The sequence below is a fragment of the Vipera berus genome (genome assembly GCF_964194415.1).
Source record: "Vipera berus genome assembly, chromosome: W".
Lineage (NCBI taxonomy): Eukaryota > Metazoa > Chordata > Lepidosauria > Squamata > Viperidae > Vipera > Vipera berus.
Window position 1 is genome coordinate 44,469,668 of NC_138210.1, and position 21,600 is coordinate 44,491,267.

Sequence of the window (21,600 nt, forward strand, 5' to 3'; positions counted from 1 at the left end):
GGCTAATTCCCGATTGGGAACACATTTTGCATCTTTTGCTCTGGACAAGAAGGCTGGAGTGGTCATTTATTTAAGAAAAGATTTTTTGGCTAGATTAATTGAATCGGACAAACAAGGGAGATATGTTTGTATTGAGTTAATGCTACAAGGAAAGAAAGCTCTTCTTGTTGGATTATATGCTCCAAATCAACAACAGCAAAAATTCTTTAAACTTTTATATCAGAGACTAATTGAATTGGATTACAAATCTATTATTATGATGGGGGATTGGAATGGAGTTTTGGACCCATCTGAAGATAAGAAGGGATCCTTCAAAAACTTTTCTAATTCAAAATTGCCTAAAGCTTTTTTTGATTTGAAGGAGGATCTGGAATTAAGAGTCGTATGGCGGGAAAGGAATATAAAAGACAGAGATTTTACTTTTTTTTGGATAGACATAAATCTTTCTCTAGGATTGACTTTATTTTAATTACTACTGATCTTTTCTCTAGGGTTAAGAACGTTAAGATTTTTCCTAAGACATTGTCGGATCACAGTCCTGTTTGGTTGGAGTTTTTTTTACTGAAGATGGTAGTAGAAGATCCTGGAGACTGAATGAAAATTTGTTTACAAATGAGGTGTTCTTGCAGAAATGTAGAGAACGTGTGAAAGAATTCTTTGTTATGAATATGCAAAAAGGTACATCGATGAGAATGGTTTGGGATGCCAGTAAAGCTTATATGAGAGGGGTCTTGATTTATATGAATAATGCCTATAGGCGTAAGCAAATGCAAAAACGTATAGATCTTGAGGAAGAGATTACATCTAAAGAGAAAGATTTTATTTTGAATCCATTGGATAATAATTTAAGGATTTCGATACATTTATTGAAAGAACAATTTAGTATGCTATTGGCTGACCAAGTAGCAACTAATTTGCGTTATGCTAGACATAACACTTTTTGTAATGCTAATAAGCCTGGTAGGTGGTTGGCTTACCAATTAAGGAAAAAACAGAAGTCACGTACTATAGATAGAATAGAATATAATGGAAAAGAAGTCTATCAACAAAAGCTGATTAAGAGGAGCTTTTTAGATTTTTATTCGAAATTATATTCTAGAGAAAATATACAAGTTTTAGATATAGATAAGTATTTACAGGAAGCTCATTTTCCGAGACCTTCAAAAGAACAACAACTTGAGATGAATCGCCTAATAACATCAGAGGAAATCTCTTTAGCTATTAAACAGTTGAAAGTGGGCAAGGCCCCGGGAACAGATGGATTAACAGCAATTTATTATAAAAGGTTGTTGGTTGAAATGATTGAACCTTTAAAGATCTTGTTTAATGAAATTCAGACTGGAGGAGCAGTTCCTCCATCTTGGAGGACAGCTTTTGTATCATTGATTCCAAAGGAGGATCAAGACCTTAAGGTAAAGGTAAAGGTTCCCCCGCACATGCGTGCTAGTCGTTTCCGACTCTAGGGGCCGGTGCTCATCTCCGTTTCAAAGCCGAAGAGCCAGCACTTGTCCGAGGACGTCTCCGTGGTCATGTGGCCGGCATGACTAGACGCCAAAGGCGCACGGAATGCTGTTACCTTCCCACTGGAGTGGTCCCTATTTTTCTACTTGCATTTTTACGTGCTTTCGAACTGCTAGGTTGGCAGAAGCTGGGACGAGTAACAGGCGCTCACTCTGTTACGCGGCACTCGGGATTCGACCCGCCAAACTGCCGACCTTCTGATCAACAGGCTCAGCGTCCTAACCCACTGAGCCACCGCATCCCTATGCGATCAAGACCTTACTCAACCTAAAAATTATAGACCTATATCGCTTTTGAATACAGATTATAAGATTTTTGCTAAAGTATTGGCTAATAGATTAATGCAAGTTTTGAAACAATTGATTCATAGTGATCAATCGGGATTCATATTAGGAAGGTATATGAAATATAATGTAAGACAAATTGTAAATTTGCTTGAATATTTGGATAAGAACAACCAAGTCCCTGCAGCATTGATATTTTTGGATGCAGAGAAAGCTTTTGATCAATTGAATTGGCAATTCTTATTGAGAGTTGTTGAGGAGATGAATTTTGGAGAAGGATTTCTACATTCTATTAAAGCTATATACCAACAACAAACTGCACAAATTATAATTAATGGGGGGCTAACAGAGACGTTTAAAATTGAAAAAGGTACAAGACAGGGATGCCCCCTATCACCATTATTGTTTGTTCTAACTTTAGAGATTTTATTAATTAAAATTCGAGAGTCCTCTATGATAAAGGGAATTAAAACAGAATGATTATAGATTGAGAGCTTTTGCTGATGACTTGGTTGTGACAGTATCTCAACCGATACAGTCGGTTATAGATTTGATGGAAATTATAACTCAGTATTGTAAGGTTTCTGGGTTTAAGGTGAATAGTAATAAGACTAAGATATTATCTAAGAATATATCTATGAGTGAAAGGGAAATGTTAATTAAACTAACAGGTTTTGAAATAGTAAAAAAGGTTAAGTATTTAGGAGTGTATATTGCAGCTTCAAATGTAAAATTATATAAGAATAACTATGAAACATTATGGTTGAAGGTACAAAGGGATTTAAATAATTGGAAAAAATTACAATTATCTTTACTGGGAAGAATCGCAGTTGTTAAAATGAATGTTCTGCCGAAGTTTCTCTTTTTGTTTCAAATGATACCTATATTGAAAAAGGATGCCAACCTTGATGAATGGCAGAAGGGTATTAATAAATTTATTTGGGCGGAGAAAAAACCAAGAGTTAAATTTAAGATTTTACAAGATGCTAGGGAAAGAGGGGGACTCAAGGCGCCGAATTTGAAACTGTATTATGATGCGGTGGCCTTGACATGGGTTAGCGATTGGCTTAATTTAACTAATAAGAGAATACTTCACCTTGAGGGTTGGGATTTGGTATATGGGTGGCATGCATATTTGCTTTATGATAAGAAGATGGATAGGGCTTTTAAATCTCATATTCTTAGAAGTGCCTTGTTGCGTGTCTGGAAAAAGTATTATTATAAGTTAAATTATAAAATACCGATTTGGGGAATTCCTGGACACGCGATAGAAGGTGTATCTATGGGAGTGAGTTTGGATATGTTTTCTTATAAGGAATTACTTAGATTGGAAGGGAATGATTGGCAATTTAAATCATTAGAGGAGTTAAGACAAGAAAACATAAGTTACTCTTGGTTTCAATATACCCAATTGAAAGCTAGGTGGAAGTTGGATCAGAAGGTTGGCATCACAATTACAGATGAAAATTTAGTAAAACAAATTAGAGATTTAAATCGTGCACATATAAAGAGGATATATAATGTTTTAATCGAACTGGACTCGGAAACGGAATTAGTTAAAGATTGTATGATAAAGTGGGCACAAAATATTCAGGAACCAATTTCGCTGGATACTTGGGAGGTAATTTGGGTTAGAAATGTTAAATTTACTCAGGCTCAAAATTTAAGAGAAAATTTTTATAAAATGTTTTATAGATGGCATTTGGATCCCAAAAAGTTGTCTAACATGTATCCTAACTTACAGTCTAAATGTTGGAGATGTGGTAGTTTAGAAGCCACCTATTTTCATATGTGGTGGACTTGCAGAAATATAAAAGCTTTTTGGGTTAAAATTTGGTGGAACATTCAAAAGATTTTTAAGAGAAAGATAAAGTTCTCTCCGCAATTGTTTCTATTGGGTATTGTTCTAGATTGTGATGTTAAAGAAACCAATTTGATGTTGAATTTGATAACAGCAGCACGGTTACTGGTGGGACAATATTGGAAGAAGGATAGTTTGCCTACAATAGAAGAATGGGTGTTTAAAGTTTCGAATCTTGCAGAAATGTCTAAGATTTCTGCTTACTTGAAGGATCATTCACAAGAAAGATATATTTCAGTTTGGAGGAGATGGATAGATTATATTCAGAATAAATATGGGACTAAAAAGTTCCATTTAGCTTATGAGTAGATTTTAGAGGGATATTGTTATTAATTTTAGTGTTAGTACTTTGTATGTATTTATGTTAAAGGGGAGTTAAAGCACATTATGAATTTGGTTAATTTTATATTATGGATAATCTTTAGCTAGAATATGATTATTATAACTATACCCTGTATTTAGCTCTGGGAAGTGGGGGGGAAAGGGGGGTGGTTTGGGGTGGCTGGGATTTTGGGATGTATTGTAAAATTTTGTTTTTGTAAAACTCTTTAATAAAAAAAAGAAGAATCTATGGGACATTGCCAAGAGAAAGATGAGAGATATGAGACCGAACAATGCAGAAGAGCTGAAGGCCACTATTGAAGCATCCTGGTTTTCTATAACACTGTTCTGTACCAGCCTACTACCGGCCCTGCAGAAAAGGCAGGGAGAACCCCTTTACAAAAAGGCAAGAGGCTGGAACTAAGCCTGCCAAATTTATTGACACAAAACAGAGCAAACAGAGCAAAACCAAAACACGAACCATGAAACAGGAGCTATTCAAATGGTTGCCTTCAGCAAACCAGCCCTCCCACACATTCCCCTTTTAAAAAGTTCAAGGCGTGGCTTCTCTCTGCCTCCTTCCGAGGTGCCCCATTGCCTTCCTCTGTTTACTCCTGATTGACTGCCTCCTGCGTTGGGCGTCCTTGAACAGGGCCAGTTGTGGGTCATCTTCATCCACGCTGTCAGGCTCACACAGCTGGGTCTGCGTAGTGACCAGATGAGAGGGGCCTGGCTGAGGGCTCTGCGAAGCCTCAGGGATGTCCTCTGCAGGCTCTCCAACACCCCCTCCTCCTCTTCTGAATCGTCCGACCCAACTGCCGAACCCACAGGCTGACCCTGAATCACAACAAACACCTCAGCAGTGCCACAGGCTGATAGTTTCCATGCCACGCTGCATTGAGGCAGTAATTGCTGCAAAAGGGGCCCAAACCAAGTACTGAGTACTTATGGATGCTTATACTTTTCAGAGGTCCGATACTGTTCTATGTACACTCCTTGTTTTATTGATTGCATGTAATATTCTAATTTTCTGAGATTGTGGATTTGGGGTTTTCATGAGGTCTACGCCATAATCATCACAATTATGACAAATCACGGCTTGAACTATCTTGCTTTGCATGTAATGAGTCTATCTCATATATTAGTTTCCCCTTTTAAGTTGCATTACTGAAATAAATGAACTTTTGCACGATATTCTAATTTTTCAAGTTCCACCTGTATAAATGAAAAATATCACAATTTACTAAGATATATGCTGACAGCTGCAAGAACAAATTTAGCACAACATTGGAAAATAAAAACTTTGCCTACAATATCAGACTGGAAACTAAAAATGGAGAATATGCAGCAATTGCAAAATTGACTGTCATGGTTCCAATAGATGAGACCAGTAGAAATAAGAACTCTGAGGCAATTGCTTTCCTCAAAGAACAGATTTAATGGCTACATAGTATTGGCACGAACAAAGGTGAAACCAAGACTGAAAGTCCCCCCCCCAAGGTTACAAAGTAACAAGTTGAACTCCCCACCCCTGCAGTGTGTCATAAATCACAATCCCCAATTAACTACTTTGGCAGGCTTTCTAAGTGTAGCTTCAGCCCACCAAAAACTTAGGTAACTTGACCTTGGTTCCCACAGAACAATTTATTGTTAGATCTAAACTAAGAGAATACATCTCCCCTCCCATTAATGTGGCAACCGAAATGAAGTGAAGGTGGCTGCAGCCAAATTCGGTTGAAGGTTGACAGTTGGATCCCCTAGAAAAGAGAGAAATCCTGTAGGCAGAAAAGGAGTTAAGAGTCAAGAATCACCTCTAGGCTTATTTGGATGTTTATCATAAAATTTACGTACTAATCTATTAGCTCTTACATCAGTACTTTTTATCCAGGTAGCCTCTGATAGTGGGTATCCTTTCCACTGCACCAAATATTGTAACTTTCCCTTGTATAACCTTGAATCAAGGATTCATTTTACTTCATAATGAGTCTCTCCCTCCACAACAAGGATACCAGGTGCCTGTCTTGGAGGAGGTCTCAATGAGGACTCTCTGTATTGCTTCAATAGGCTGCAGCGGAACACAGGGTGAACTTTCCCTAAAAGGCAAGGGAGTTTTAACTCCACGGTGACTATGGAGAAAAGGTCCAAGGAATTTTGGTCCCAATTTATTACTAGGCAACTTGAGTCTTAGATACTTTGTAGAGAAATACACCTTTTCACCCACTCAAAATGGCCTCTGGGGAGCCCTTCTCTTGTCTGCTTGCTCTTTGTAAATTTTTGAGGCTTTTATTACAGCCGCTTTTGCATTGTCCCAAACAGCTTTCCAAGAAGTCACCCACTGATCTAAAGTCTGAGAAACGGGAGGGTCCTGAGGGAGTTCAGGCATCAGAATGAATTCCCTACCAGTAGCTATTTTAAAAAGAGTGAGTCCAGTGCTGGTATGCACCGTGTTATTATAAGTCACCTCAGCAAAGGGGAGGTCAGTCCATGTCGTTTGCTGGTACTAAACATAACATCTAATGTATTGCTCCACCATAGCGTCCCTCCAAAATCTCACAGTAAATTGTACTCCTCTATCCGAAATAATCTGTTTTGGAGCTCTGTTGAGTCAGTAGATGTGTTTGAGAAACTTTCTTGCTAGTTTCTTTGCGGAGGGAAGACCGGAGCAGGCAATGAAGTGAGCTTGCTTTGAAAAAAGGTCAATCACAGTCCATATTACTGTATTCCCCCTACTTTTTGGTAACTCCTCAATAAAGTCAATGGCAATCTCCTCCCAGGGTTGGGACGGATCAGCTATTTGCTGCAATAATCCAGGGGGCTTACCTGGACATTTTTTCATTGTTGCACAGCTTTTCACATAATTCTCAACATCCTTCTTTAGCCCTGGCCACCAAAATTGCCGTCAAATTAAATGTAAAGTTTTCAGGTATCCAAAGTGACCTGCTTGTTTGCTATCATGGCTGTGTTGGAGGGCCTGAACTCTAAGGGTTTCTGGTAGATACAGTCTCGACCCCTTCCAAGCCAACCCGTCCCGACAAGTCAGTATGGTTTTGTTTTCCAGGAACCAGAAATCGGTTTTCAATTCCTCCTTCAGCCTTTTTGTCAACAGGCTATCAGGTTCAGGTGGTTTTGCCCGTGGTTGCCCCCCTGTAGTTACTTGAGAAATTGATTGTGGTTGCGGAATGATGGAGTTCACAATCTCCTCTTGGCGGCTTTTGTACTGGGGCAACCTGGAAAGGGAGTCCACTAGGAATTTTTTTTCCTCCTGGGATGTATTTTAGCGTGAAATTGAAAGAGTTAAAATACTGTGCCCATTGGACTTGTTTAGGACAGAGCTTTTCAACCAGTGGTATGGGTACCACCTGTGGTATATTGGCACCTTGCAGGTGGTACATGACCATCCTAGAAAAGTGGTAGCTGGGGAGGGGAATGAGCTGAATTGGTGGCAGCACTGCACAAGCCTGAGTGAGAGTTGGCTAGAGCTGCAGGGCTGTCAGGGCTCAGTGGAAGCGCCAGGATCAGCGCCAGGCTCCAGCTGGAGCTCGGTGCTAATCCTGGCACTTCTGCTGACCCCAGAAGAAGTGCCGATCAGCTGGAATGTTGCAGCATCTCCAGGGTCTTGTGATTTACATTCAGATGCTTGGCAAGTGATTCATATTTATGACAGTCACAGTGTCCCAGGTTCATGTGAAATGACCAAAACCTGCTGCAACCACCCAGAAGATGGGGGGAATAAAAACCAAACACCTCCCACCACCACCCCACCGCCAATCCTCAAAAGAAATGCACGCAACAATGAAAACCTCGGACAGGAGGAAGAGCGCGGCCGGGCAGGCAGGCAGGTGTCTTGCTCGGCTGTGGTTTGGGGGGCACTTTTTTCAGTGCCATTGTAACTTCGAACAGTCACTAAGCGAACTGTTGTAAGTCAAGGACTACCTGTACTTCATCACTTTTTTTCTTTTCTTTTTTTGGTCATCAAGTTTTTGACATCTTGCTAGGCGATTGGTGGTACTCAGATGTTGCCATATCCTAAAAGTGGTACAATGGGTAAAAAAGTTGAAAAGCCCTGATTTAGGAGATAACTTACGGGGGGGTTTTAGTGCCTCTATATTTTTGTGATCAGTCCATACTTTTAAAAGGCAAGTCGCCGCCTTCAAGGAAATGACGCCAGATGAGCAGAGCCCACCGCATCGTGAAAACCTTTCTCCCAGACTGCCCACCTTCGTTCAGTGTCTGTTAACTTTTTGGAGGTATAGGCGCAGAGCTGCAAATCCCCCTTCTCATTCCTTTGCAAAAGAATGGCCCCCACAGCCACATCACTGGCATCGGCTTGGATGATGAATTGTTTCTCAGTATTGGGATGTTTGAGAATGGGTTCTGCTGCGAACAGTCTCTTTATGTTCTCAAAAGCAGCTTGGCATTCTATGGACCAAGGCAGTGGTTGGCAGGGTCATGGCTTCCCTCTGTTTTTAACAGTTCAGTAATTGGCAAAGCAATCTCGGCAAAGGAGGGGATGAATTGCTGGTAGAAGTTTGAAAATACCAAAACACTTTGGAGTTGCTTACGGGTCCGTGGGGCTTGCCATTCCAGTATAGCTTTCACTTTAGCTGGATCCATCTCAACGCCTTCACTGTAAATCCTATATCCTAGGTAATCCAGGCATGTTTGATGGAACTCACATTTTGAGAGCTTAGCGTAAAGTTTAGCGCTCAGCAGTTTTCTGAGCACTTAACGTACTAATTTGATATGCTCCCCCATGGTCTCTGTGTAGATGAGGATGTCGTCAAGGTAGACTAAAACCCCCTTATACAGGTGATTGTGCAGTACTTGATTTATCAGTTGCATGAACACAGCAGGGGCCCCCTGCAGGCTGAAAGGCATAGCATTGAACTGGAAGCTCCCCAAGGGGCTGTTAAAAGCCGTTTTCCACTCATCTCCTTCCTTGATCCTTACTCGGTAATACGCCTCTTTTAGGTCTAATTTGGTAAAAACTTTTCCTTTTGCCAAATGAGCTAACATGTCTTTCATCAAGGGGAGGGGGGTACATATTCTCCACGCTGGCACCGTTTAACCCCTTATAGTCCAAGCACAACCTCATCAACCCATCTTTTTTTTTTCCTTGAAAAGCACAGGGGCAGCTACCTGGGATTTTGTTGGCTGGATGAATCCTCTGGCTAAGTTCTTATCAATGTATGCCCTCTGTTCCTTCAGGTCGTGGGGCGTCATTGAATACATTTTTGGCTTGGGTAATTTGGCTCCTGGTAAAATCTCAATAGCGCAGTCAGTGGTTCTGTGGGGGGACAGGAGATTGCATTCTGCCTTGCTGAACGCTTCTGCTAGGTCTCTATATTCACTTGGGATAAGTGGCTCTCCCGGCAGGGGACTAACAGCAGATTTCAAGGTCTCCAGGTGCTGCCCTTGGCTCTCACATGGGCTACTGATTAGGGTAGGACAGTGATGGTGAACCTTTTAGAGACTGAGTGCCCAAATTGCAACCCAAAACCACCTCCACTTTCTTCCAACTTGGACGGAGCAGAAGCACTAATGCCGCTGATGGCCACCTGAGTGGGGATGAGGAGAAGAGCGGTGAGGCTTTGTACCAACCAGCTGGCCAGGCGAGGAGTAGGTCAGGTGATGGTGGCTGGCTGGGGAGGGGGGATCATGGCCACTCAAGGGGGATCTGCCAAGCCTCATGGCAGCAGCATTGGCAGCTCCCCCCACCTGGTCCATTTCCCCAGCTCTGTACAAGATGCTTGGCAGAAAACACCCCCTTCCCGCCCCTGATCAGACCCATGCGGCACCTTCTTTCCAGCTCTGACACGGTCCTCCATCACTTCCTCCGCTGTGTGGGACTAAAAAAAAAAGTTCAATCAATCAATTCCAACTTCGTGAGATCTTTTTTCCCCCCGCAAGAAGTTGAAATTGATTGATTGGGCAGGGTTGGGGGAGATCCAGGGAGTGGTGGGAATGTATCATTCAGTTTGGCAAACTGGTTGTTAAATGGCACTTTGAAAGAATTGGCGGGTATGGTGGGCGTGCTCTACCACCTCTACTCGAGCTAGCCAGCCGGCTGTTTTGCCTTTTGTGCTGGGCAGGCCAGGCCTCTGGGTGGCGGCAGCAGCCTAATGAACCTGCGCGAGCTGCTGGCGGCACCGGCCCGAGGCACGGGCGGGACGGGGAGGCAGGCGGTGCAGATTCCCCACGCATGAGACTGGGATTTTTCCCCTGCTATTGGATTTTTGCTACCAGACTGTTTAACTTGATGCAGAAAGGGAAGGATATGCATTCTGCATCAAGTAAACTTTTAAGAAGAGTCTGGCAGCGAAAATCCTCCACCTTATGTGGGATCTGTTTTTTTTTTCTCCGCTCCCCTTAGCTTTTTGCTGCCAGACTGCCTCGCCTGGCCAGCTGGCTGGCACAAAACCTCACGCTCTCCTCCTCCTCCTCCCCCCGCCACTCAAGCGGCCCCCAGCAGCTTGAGTGCTTTTACTCCATCCGAGTTGAAGCAAGCGAAGGCACAGCAGCGGGATTGCTCTCAATAAGGCGGGCGCACACGAGAGAGCAGCGCACCCGGCTCTTGTTTGACAGCAATCCCGCTGCTGCACCTCCGCTTTCAACTTGGACAGATCCGAGGTACCCAAGCTACTACACCACCCATGTCCCCCTCCCCCCCCGTGCCTAGGGCTGGCGCCAACAGCTTGTGCAGGTCCATTAGGCTGCCACCAAGAAGAGGTGAGGTTTTGTGCCAGCCGGCCTGCCAGGCAATGAGTAGGTCAGGAGATGGCGGCTGGCTGGCTGGGCAGGGGAAATCATGGCTGCTTGGGGGGGAATCTGCCAAGCCTCAGGGCAGCAGCATTGGGAGCTCCCCCCAGCTGGCCCATTTCCCCGGCTCCGTTATGGGCAGCAGCTCCCTCAGCGAGAGCCCCATGTTCCCCACCGTCACGTTTCCATTGCACAGGCTTCCTGAAGCTGAGGAGAAGTGCAGTTCCTGTGCTGCCAGGCAGGTCTGGTGGGTGGCGTTGCCTTCCACTTTTCTTGCTGCTGCATTGGCTGCTGGTGTTGCCCTCCTGGGAGGAGGTCACGTTGATTGGTTGACAGCCACGCCACAAATGGGGATTGCTCTCAAACAATAAGAGCTGGGTGTGCTGCTCGCTTGTGTCCGCCCCTTAGTGAGAGCAATCCCGCTGCTGCACCTTCGCTTCCTTCAACTCGGATGGAGCCAAGGCACCCAAGCTGCTGGGGGCCACTTGAGTGGTGGGGGGAGGAGGAGGAGGAGGAGAAGAGCGGTGAGGTTTTGTGCCAGCCAGCTGGCCAGGCGAGGCAGTCTGGCAGCAAAAAGCTAAGGGGAATGGAGAAAAAAACTCAGATCCCACATAAGGTGGAGGATTTTCGCTGCCAGACTCTTTAACTTCTTAAAAGTTTACTTGATGCAGAATGCATATCCTTCCCTTTCTGCATCAAGTTAAACAGTCTGATAGCGAAAATCCAATAGTGGGGGAAAAATCCCAGTCTCATGCACAGGGAATCTGCACCACCTACCTCCCCCTCTGTGCCTCAGGCTGGTGCTGCCAGCAGCTCACACAGGTCCATTAGGCTTCCGCCGCTGCCTGGAGGCCTGGCCTGCCTAGCACAAAGGAGGCGAAGCAGTTGGCTAGCAAGCTCGAGCAGAAGTGGTAGAGCATGTCCACGCCCAGCAAGCCAAAGGCCATCCTGAGCGGGAAAAGCTGGATCCCCATTGGCTCCATGGCCCCCCAGTCCCAGCCAGGATTGCGTGCCTTCCTCCCCCACCTCCATCTCTGCTGGGCCTGGGTGGCCATGACGCTGTTGGGGATCTGGCTTTCCCCACTCAGGATGGCCTTTGGCCTGCTGGGTGTGGATGTGCTCTACCACCTCTATGTGGGGCTTGCTAGCTGGCTGCTTCATCTTTGTGCTGGGTGGGGCTGCCGCTCTGGCCGATGGCGGCCTAATGGACCCACAGAAATGGCTCTGTGTGCCGCCTGTGGCACGCGTGCCATAGATTCGCCATCACGGGGGTAGGAGGTGAAGGTCCAGTTGCTAGTCTTAAAGTCCTCACTCCTTTCTCCCACCAGATCATAGGGCGCCATTTGTCAAGCCAAGCGAGCTCCAGAATCACTGCTTCTGTCATTTTTGGGATCACCACAAAACGGATTAGCTCCCAACGCTCCCCTATCTCTAGGTGAACTAGCTCAGTCAAGTGAGTGGCTGGGGCTCCTTCTATGAGAGATCCATCGGCCTGCTCGAACCTTGTGGGTAGAGGCAGCAGTTTTGCCCTAATGCGTAGCTTAAGTACCATGGGGAGGTTGATCAAGTATCAGGTGCAGCCCAAATCAACTAAAACATTCAATTCCATCTGCGCCCCTGATTTAGGTACCAATAGTTTGGCAGAAAGGGCAAAAGGTCGGATAGGCTGACTCACCATCAGGTCGTCTTCTCCTGCATCATCGCTGTCGTATAGATCAGGTACAGGCAGGCACTCAGCTGAATCCTCTTGCTTCTCCTGGGGAGGAGAGGTGACTTATACAACTTTCCTCTGGCTGACCCAATTTGACTTCTCTCGCACTGGTCGAGATTGTCTCTTTGGCTTTGTGGGAGCTGCGGTTGCACTTTTTGGGGGAGGGAAAGGGACTGGACAGTCCACCGCTCGATGCCCAAGTTGCCCATGCCTAAAGCACTTGATTTGGGATCCAGCGGGAGCTCTAATGGATCCAGTCGCCATGGCAGGTGGGGGCACTGCAACGGTTAGCACCTCACCGGATCTCACCTTGGTCAGGGTCCTAAAGTTGCAGGCTTGTGGTACCGGGCCAGTTCGATATCCAAATTCGTAGCCAAACGGTACCAATCATGGAGTTGATTGGGATTCCCCCTGCAGATGCACGTCTGGAACAGATTGTGGTCCAGCCCCGCTTTGAAGTAGTGGATAAATGACTGCTCAGGCCACTGCCTGATCCATCCCACCACCCTTCGAAATTCTCTTACGTACTCTCTTGCAGGCTGACCCTTCTGCTTCACATCGTGGATGTCCTTTTCTGCTTGCACAGCCTGGGATTCATCTTCAAACCTTGTTCTCAGCCCACGTGTGAATAGATTGAAATCCCATAGCTCTGGTGCCTGCTCCTCACATAGGGCAGCCATCCACTCCACAGCCTCCTCTTCCAAATTTGCGGCTACAGAATCAATCATTTCGGCATCGTCTAAATAAGCACATGAGACCACACCTGGTTCAGGAAAATAGTCACCTTCTCGGGATCACCATCGAAAGTGGGCTTGAGGGGGGGGGGAGGATGGATCTGCAGGTCGTCAGTCCCAGAGAGCCTGCAACAAACCAGACAACTGTGGTTGGGGTTGCTGAAATCCCCCTCGATGGAAGACCCTTGGCAGGGGTCCTGGGCTGGCAGGGTGCCGACGATGCTCAGGGCTGGCACGACACCAGTAGCGGTCGGGCCCAGCTGGGTGTTGGTAGTGGGCTGGCCTGGCTGAGCGCCAGCAGTGTGCAGGGCTGGCATAGCACCAATAATGGTCAGGGCTTATCGGGCTTTGTTAGCGGTCAGGGCTAGGAGAACGTCTGCGCTGGTCTGGGCTAGCGTGACGCCGGCGTCGGTAGGGACTGGCAGAACGCTGGTAATACTTGGGACTGACCTGTTGCTGGGGTCACTCTGGACTAGCGTGGTGTCGGTAGTGGTCAGGGCTCCACCAGTGCACTGGACTCAACGTTAGGTCCGGCTTTGGCAGCGGGGAGGCAACCTCTGCCACCGCTACGGGACTGGGACTTCACGGGACCACCTGTCTTCTCATCTACCTGAGATCACTTGGCACGTGGCCTGTCCTCCTTCACTCATCTCCAGCCTGTCAAACTTCTCCCTCAGACATTTGACCGAGTGGCTGTGGATAGCGGTCAGGTATTTCCATTCCCGACTTGTCCCAAGCGGCCGGTCATTTTTGCCTTCATCATCACAGGTGAACGGACATCCTGGGATGAGATCAGTGGGAACTCGACCTCTGCAGCTTTCGTCGTGCTCTTGAGCAGTAGGGCAGCATCCAACTGCCAGGTCCCCCCAAGGATGAACGCTTCGTGTTTCCGAGTCAGCTTCTCTGACAGGACCTCTCAGGCCTTTGTTCTTGCTCCGGCTGCAAGGACCACACACTCCACCTGGGCAGTAGCCTGTGCTCCATCCGCCGCCACTCTGAGGCTCGAGATTGATTCCCCTTGCTTTTTCATCTCTGCGTCTTCCCTGAGTTTTTGTCGTCCTCCCAGAATTTAGGTAGGTGACCAGGGCTCAGGACCCTGTGTCTTAGTGAATTTTAGAGTCTTGGTTTAATGTCATGGTTCCGATAGATGAGACCACTAGAAATAAGAACTCCAAGGCAATTGCTTTCCTCAAAGAACACATTTAATGGCTACATAGTATCGGCACAAACAAAGGTGAGATCAAGACTGAAAGTTTACCCCCCCCCCCAAGCTTACAAAGTAACAAGTTGAACTCCCCACCACTGCAGTGTGTCATAAATCACAATCCACAATTAACTATTTTGTGGGCTTTCAGACGGTAGCTTCAGCCCGCCAAAAACATAGGTAACTTGACCTTGGTTCCCACAGAATAATTTATTGTTATGTCTAAACTAAGAGAATACATCTCCCCCCTCTCATTACTGTGGCAACCGAAACGAAGTGAAGATGGCTGCAGCCAAATTCGGTTGAAGGTTGACATTGACTCTATATATACATAATACAAATCTAACCAAATTTAATTTAAAAAGGCTCTAGTGTGTGTGTGTGTGTGTGTGTGTGTATGTATGTAATTTGCCAGCAAATTTGGAAAACTCAACAGTGGCCACAGGATTGGAAAAGATCAGTTTACATTCCAATTCCAAAGAAAGGCAGTGCCAAAGAATGTTCAAACTATCGCACCATTGCACTCATTTCTCATGCTAGTAAAGTTATGCTTAAAATCCTACAAGCTAGACTCCAGCAGTATGTGGATCGAGAACTACCAGAAGTACAGGCAGGATTTCGAAGAGGCAGAGGAACTAGAGATCAAATTGCCAACATACGCTGGATCATGGAGAAAGCTAGAGAGTTCCAGAAAAACATCTACTTCTGCTTCATTGACTATGCTAAAGCCTTTGATTGTGTGGATCATAACAAACTCTGGCAAGTTCTTAAAGAGATGGGCGTACCAGACCATCTTATTTGTCTCTTCAGAAACCTATATGTGGGCAAAGAAGCAACAGTGAGAAATGGACATGGAACCACTGATTGGTTCAAAATTGGGAAAGGAGTCCGGCAAGGCTGTATACTGTCGCCCTGCCTATTTAACTTATATGCAGAGCACATCATGAGAAAGGCAAGGCTAGATGAATCAAAAGTTGGAATTAAGATTGCCGGAAGAAATATCATAACCTAAGATATGCAGATGATACCACTCTAATGGCAGAAAGTGAAGAACTAAAGAGCCTCGTGTTGCGAGTGAAGAAGGAGAGTGCAAAAGTTGGGTTGAAACTAAACATTAAGAAAACTAAGATCATGGCATCTGGCCCTCTCAATTCCTGGCAAATAGATGGGGAAGAAATGGAGGTAGTGACAGATTTTATTTTCCTGGGCTCCAAGATCACTGCAGATGGAGACTGTAGCCAAGAAATTAAAAGACGCTTGCTCCTCGGGAGGAAAGCCATGACAAATCTAGACAGCACACTAAAAAGCAGAGACATCACCATGTCAACAAAAGTACCTATAATCAAAGCTATGGTCTTCCCAGTTGCAATGTATGGCAGTGAAAGTTGGACCATAAGAAAGGCCGAGCGCCAAAGAATTGAGGCCTTTGAGCTATGGTGCTGGAGAAGACTCCTGCGAGTCCCTTGGACTGCAAGCCGATCAAACCGGTCAGTCCTAGAGGAGATCAACCCTGACTGCTCTTTAGAAGGCCAGATCCTGAAGCTAAAACTCAAATACTTTGGCCACCTGATGAGAAGGAAGGACTCACTGGAGAAGAGCCTAATGCTGGGAAAGATTGAGGGCAAGAGAAGAATGGGACGACAGAGAATGAGGTGGCTGGATGGAGTCACTGAAGCAGTAGGCGTGAGCTTAAATGGACTCCAGAAGATGGTAGAGGACAGGAAGGCCTGGAGGAACGTTGTCCATAGGGTCGTGATGGGTCGGACACGACTTCGCAGCTAACAACAACCATACACACACACACAAACACACGAGACATGTCAAACTCGCAACGTCATGTGACATCGTGCAATGTATCAGAGCTTTTTCCCCATTGCCGGCAATGGGGTGGGCGCAGTTTCCTGATGACGTGTCCGGCCCGTGGTCCCACAGTTTGACACCCCTGCACTACACAGTAAGGCAAATGTAGTCATTTGTCATGGAAGAAAAGATCCCTAGAAAGTTTTCCCATATTGCTGTTTTTTAATTCTATGCCTATTGTCACTATTTAACAATCTTTTTTCCTTTATATTTTACTATTTTAACAATACAATACCTTTTTAAAAACATAATTAATAGATCATGACACCGATTCTACATCAGGCTCCATCTCTTACAGAATCAGGGATGGTGAAACTTATCATGTCAACCATCGCATAGATCTGGCCATAGCCATCTTCACTTTGCTCTTGGTTGCCACAGTGATGGGAGGGGGAAGAGGTATTCTCTTATGCTAGACACAACAAGAATTGCTCTGTGGGAACCAAGGTCACTCTATCTAACCTTTGGAGGGCACTCTAACGGAAGCTTCAGCCCGCCAAAGAATTTAATTGGGGATTGTGATTTATGACACATTGCAGGGATGGGAAATTCAACTTGAAACGTTTTAACCAGGGGGTGGGAACTTCAGACTTGGTTTCACCTTTGTTCATGCCAATACTATGTAGCCATTAAAAGTGTTCTTTGAGGAAGAAAATTGACTCGCAGTTCTTTTATTTTCTCTGGTCTCACTGGAACCATGACATTAAAGCAAGTCTCAAAAAAACCTCCAAACTGACTTCCGGGTGGCAAGGCTCCGTCGAAGGCGGTCATTTCTGACCGTCAGCCCCGTTGCTGCCTTTAAATCGTGAAAACAGCGACAATCAGCTGTTTCACGGTTTGGGAATCCCTCCCTTGGGAGAAGGGGGGGGGTGAGCATTCAGGTAGACGTAGAGCTCCCCTAGACCCCTAGAATTATCACTCTGGGGGTCGAAGGGTGAGAGCTCCCTCGGAGCCTGAATTAGCTCCGGACTCGGGGACTCCTCTGTTTCAAGGCTTTGAAACAGAACAGGACGCTGCAACCATCCCTGCTCCCAATATTGTACTTTAGATTACTTGGACGCAGGCAGAGCTGAGCAGGAGAATATTGAAACAGCAAGTATATGATCTTTAACTCCGGTTTAACTTAAAAGAAGGGGAGGAAGATGGCGTCGGAATAAATCTTTAGAGAAAGTGGGAAGAACAAAGAATAAGGAAAATAAAATAAAAGAAGGAGGAAGATATAAAGTGGATTTTTAAAGTTGTAAAAGACTCTGTTAAAAACATTTGAAGTTGGCTCAAAAGTGATTTAAAAGACTTGGATATTTAACAGTGAAGCAACAAAGTTGGAATTTGGGCGGAAAAGTGAAAGTGAGAAACAAAAGTTAATTGGGTGTTAAAATGGCTTCCAAACCACCTAGATTCCCTGCTTCTAAAAGTGCGGGGGCTTCACCAGTTCAACAATCTGGACTTCAAACATTGATGCCACCCCCCGCAGCACCTACACCTATACCCACATTGACATTAAAAGACTTACAAGATGCTTTAAAACTTCAATCTGAGCAAATATCTGAGCTCATTAATGAGAAAAATAAGGAAATACGAGAGGATATTTTGCTGGCATTTCAGGGACTGACAGTTTGTATTGAGAATCTGGATGAACGTGTGGAAGAAGTTAATCAAAATAATTTGATATTGGAAGCTAAAATCAGTGAAGCTGAGAATAAAATGGATAAAATTGATGATGAGGTGGTGATGATACAATATAGAGACATGGAGTTTGCCTTGAGGATCAGAGGTCTGAAAGAAAATCCACAAGAAAACTTGGAAGAGATATTGGCAAAAGCTGTGGCGCCTATTTCGGGTTGGCGAGCTGAAGATTTTATACTGGAAATAGACAAAATATTTCGTGTCAATTCCTGGATTGCTAGGCAGAGAAAACTACCAAGAGATGTGATTGTTTACTTCACAAAGAGAAAGATCAGAAATGTGATCATACAAGCCTTTTATAACAACAGATTTAAAGTGGCTGATCAAGAGGTTTTAATTTTGAAAGAAATACCACCAAGAATTTTAAGAAATAGGAAAGAATTTGTTTTTCTGGCAGATGAATAAAAAAACCCCGACAGATTCAGTTTAGATGGGAGATACCAACTGGGATAGTGGTGAATTATGTTGGTACAAGATATCGTCTTAATACAGTTCTGAAGGCACGAGATTTTTATTGTAATATACTGAAGGCAGACTCACCGACATCCCCAGAAATTAAAAGGAGAGAGGAAAAAGAAGTGCGACAGACACAATTGGAAGATACACAGTGAGATGAAGAAATTATCTTGCTGATTTCAAAAGAAGCACAGCAAACTTTGGAAATTGCGCAGCCCTTGGCTCCATTAGAAGAATCAAGGGCTCAAAGAGTGACACGGGCTGCAACCAGACGAAAGGAACAACAACAACAACAACAGAAACAATATACTACAATTACAACTCAAGAATCTACTTATATTGAAGCAGTGGGAGGAACGAGACCAAAGAAGCAGATGCTTGTGGATCTGCAAGATACACTCCGAAAGCTTCAAGTCGCAAAAAAAATGGCGACAAAGTTTCTAACATGGAATGTTAATGGTTTAAATTCACCGCAAAAGAGAAAGAAAATATTTCAGTACTTGAAACAATTTAAAAATGATGTTATATGCTTGCAGGAAATGCATATCCGTGTATTTGATAAACTCTAGATTGGGTATGCAGTTTATTGCATCTGCTCCAGAAAAGAAAAATGGTGTAGTCATTTATGTGAAGAATTTAATAGCTAACTTAATTGAAGCAGATAAACAAGGAAGATATATTATAATTGAACTTTGAATAGAAGGGAAGAAAATACTTTTAATTGGATTATATGCACCTAATCAACAGCAAGGAGAATTTTATAAACTTCTACATAATAAAATAATTCAATGGGATTATAAATCGTGTATTTTAATGGGAGACTGGAATGGAGTTTTGGACACACAAAAAGATAAAAAAGGACCTTTTAAAAGCACTCCAAATCACGCTAGATTGCCTAAATCTTTTTTTGACATGAAAGACGATCTGGAACTGAGAGATGTTTGGAGAGAATGAAATGTAGAAGAAAGGGATTTTACTTTTTTTTCTGACAGACATCAATCTTTCTCCAGGATTGACTTTGTATTAACTACTAATGATTTTTTTCTAGGGTTAAGAAGAACAAGATATGTCCAAGAATCTTATCAGACCACAGTCCAGTATGGATGGAATTGGACAAGGGGAAGGGAGATAGGAGATCTTGGAGATTAAATGAAAATCTGTTTAGATATGAAGAAAATGTGGAGGAATGTAAAAAAACAAATGAAAGAATTTTTTACTATAAACATGCACAAGGGTACTCCAATTGAAATGGTTTGGGATGCAAGTAAAGCTTATATGAGAGGAATTTTAATATATTTGAATAATAAATATAGACGTAGATTGGAATATAAGCGTAAAGAATTAGAGGAGGAAATAAAGATGAAAGAGAGGGCTTTTATCTTGACCTTGTCGAATAAGAGGTTGAAAGAAGCAATTAATTTTTAAGAGGGTAGTTTGATATGTTGATGGCAGATCAAGTGGCAACTAACTTACGATATGTCAAACATAATACTTTTTACAACGCTAATAAGCCAGGTAGATGATTAGCTTATTTGTTAAGGAAAAAACAAAAGTCACGTAATATAGACAAGATAGAATATAAGGGTAAAGAGGTGTTTCAACAAAATCTTATTAAAAAGGCTTTTTTTGAATTTTATTCTAAATTATATTCAAGGGATATAACTCAAGGTTTAGATATAGATAGGTATTTACAAGAAGTGAATATCCCTACAATTACACAAGAACAGAAGGAAGGGATGAATCAACCGATAACTGCTGAAGAAATTATTCTAGCAATTAAACAATTAAAAGTGGGTAAGACACCTGGAACAGATGGTTTGACAGCCACTTATTATAAAAATTTACAATTAGAGTTGGTGGAACCTTTGAAAGAATTATTTAGGACAATTCAGTCTCGAGGGGAAGTACCTCCATCGTGGAGAACAGCATTTATAACATTGATTCCAAAGGAAGATCAAGATCTTACCCAATCAAAAAATTACAGACCTATATCGCTTCTAAATACGGATTATAAGATATTTGCAAAGATCTTAGCAAATAGATTAATGAAGGTTATGCAGCAAAAGATTTATAGTGATCAAACAGGATTTATAAGTGGTAGACAAATGAAAAGTAATGTGAGACATATTGTAAACCTATTAGAATATTTGGAAAGAAATAATCAAGTCCCTGCAGCATTGATTTTTTTGGATGCTGAAAAGGCGTTTGATCAATTGAATTGGCAATTTTTATTTAAAGTTTTAGAGAAGATGTAGTTTGGTGTTAAGTTTTTACAACCTATTAGGGCAATATATCAGAAACAAACAGCCCAAATAATAATTAATGGTAGTTTAACAGAAGCTTGCAAAATTGAAAAGGGCACAAGACAGGGATGTCCGTTGTCACCATTGCTGTTTGTTTTAAGATTGGAAATATTATTGATTAAGATACGTGACTCAAATAAAATAAAGGGAATTAAAATTAAAGATCAAGATTGAGAGCGTTTGCAGATGACTTGGTTACTACATTAGGTCAACCGACTCAGTCGGTTATAGATTTAATGGAAATAATTTTGCAGTATGGACAAGTTTCTGGATTTAAGGTTAATAGGCAAAAAGCTAAAATTTTGTCTAAAAATATGACTACAGAACAAAAGGTAGTTTTAGAAAAATTAACAGGATTTGAAATAGCTAAAAAGATTAAATATTTGAGGGTATATCTTTCAGATTCAAATGTGAAATGATACAAAAATAATTATGAATTGTTATGGTTAAAAATACAAAAAGAATTAGATACTTGGAAAAAATTACAATTGTCTTTATTGGGAAGAATTGCAGCAGTTAAAATGAATGTTTTACCAAAATTTTTATTTTTGTTTCAAATGATACCAATACTTTAAAAAGATTCAAATTTGGAGGAATGGCAGAAAGGTATTAATAAATTTATTTGGGCAGGGAAAAGACCGAGAGTAAAACTCAAGATAATGCAAGGTATACGTGAAAGAGGTGGTCTTAACTTGCCCAACTTTAAATTATATTATGAAGCTGCGGCTTTATTGTCAATTAGTAATTGGTTTAACAGAAGGAAGATTATTGAATATTGAGGGATGTGATTTATTATATGGTTGGCATGCATATTTATTGTATGATAAAAAGGTGGATAATATTTTTAAGACACATATATTAAGGTATGCTCTGTTGCGAGTCTGGAAAAAATATCGATAT

The 21,600-nt window shown here is 43.1% G+C and overlaps 1 protein-coding gene across 15 annotated transcripts in view; it reads right to left on the reverse strand.

The window, feature by feature from the left end:
- The window catches only part of LOC308676588 (transformer-2 protein homolog alpha-like), a 108,979-nt gene that overhangs the window by 17,548 nt on the left and 69,831 nt on the right, over positions 1-21,600 (reverse strand). For 10 of the 15 annotated variants that reach the window (XM_081342483.1, XM_081342476.1, XM_081342468.1 and 7 more), the window contains exon 5: positions 12,422-12,502. The exons of the other annotated variants lie outside the window; for them this stretch is intronic. In XM_081342483.1, coding sequence (XP_081198609.1) covers positions 12,422-12,502 — 81 coding nt within the window. The remainder of the gene's footprint in view (positions 1-12,421; positions 12,503-21,600) is intronic. 15 annotated transcript variants of the gene reach the window in all.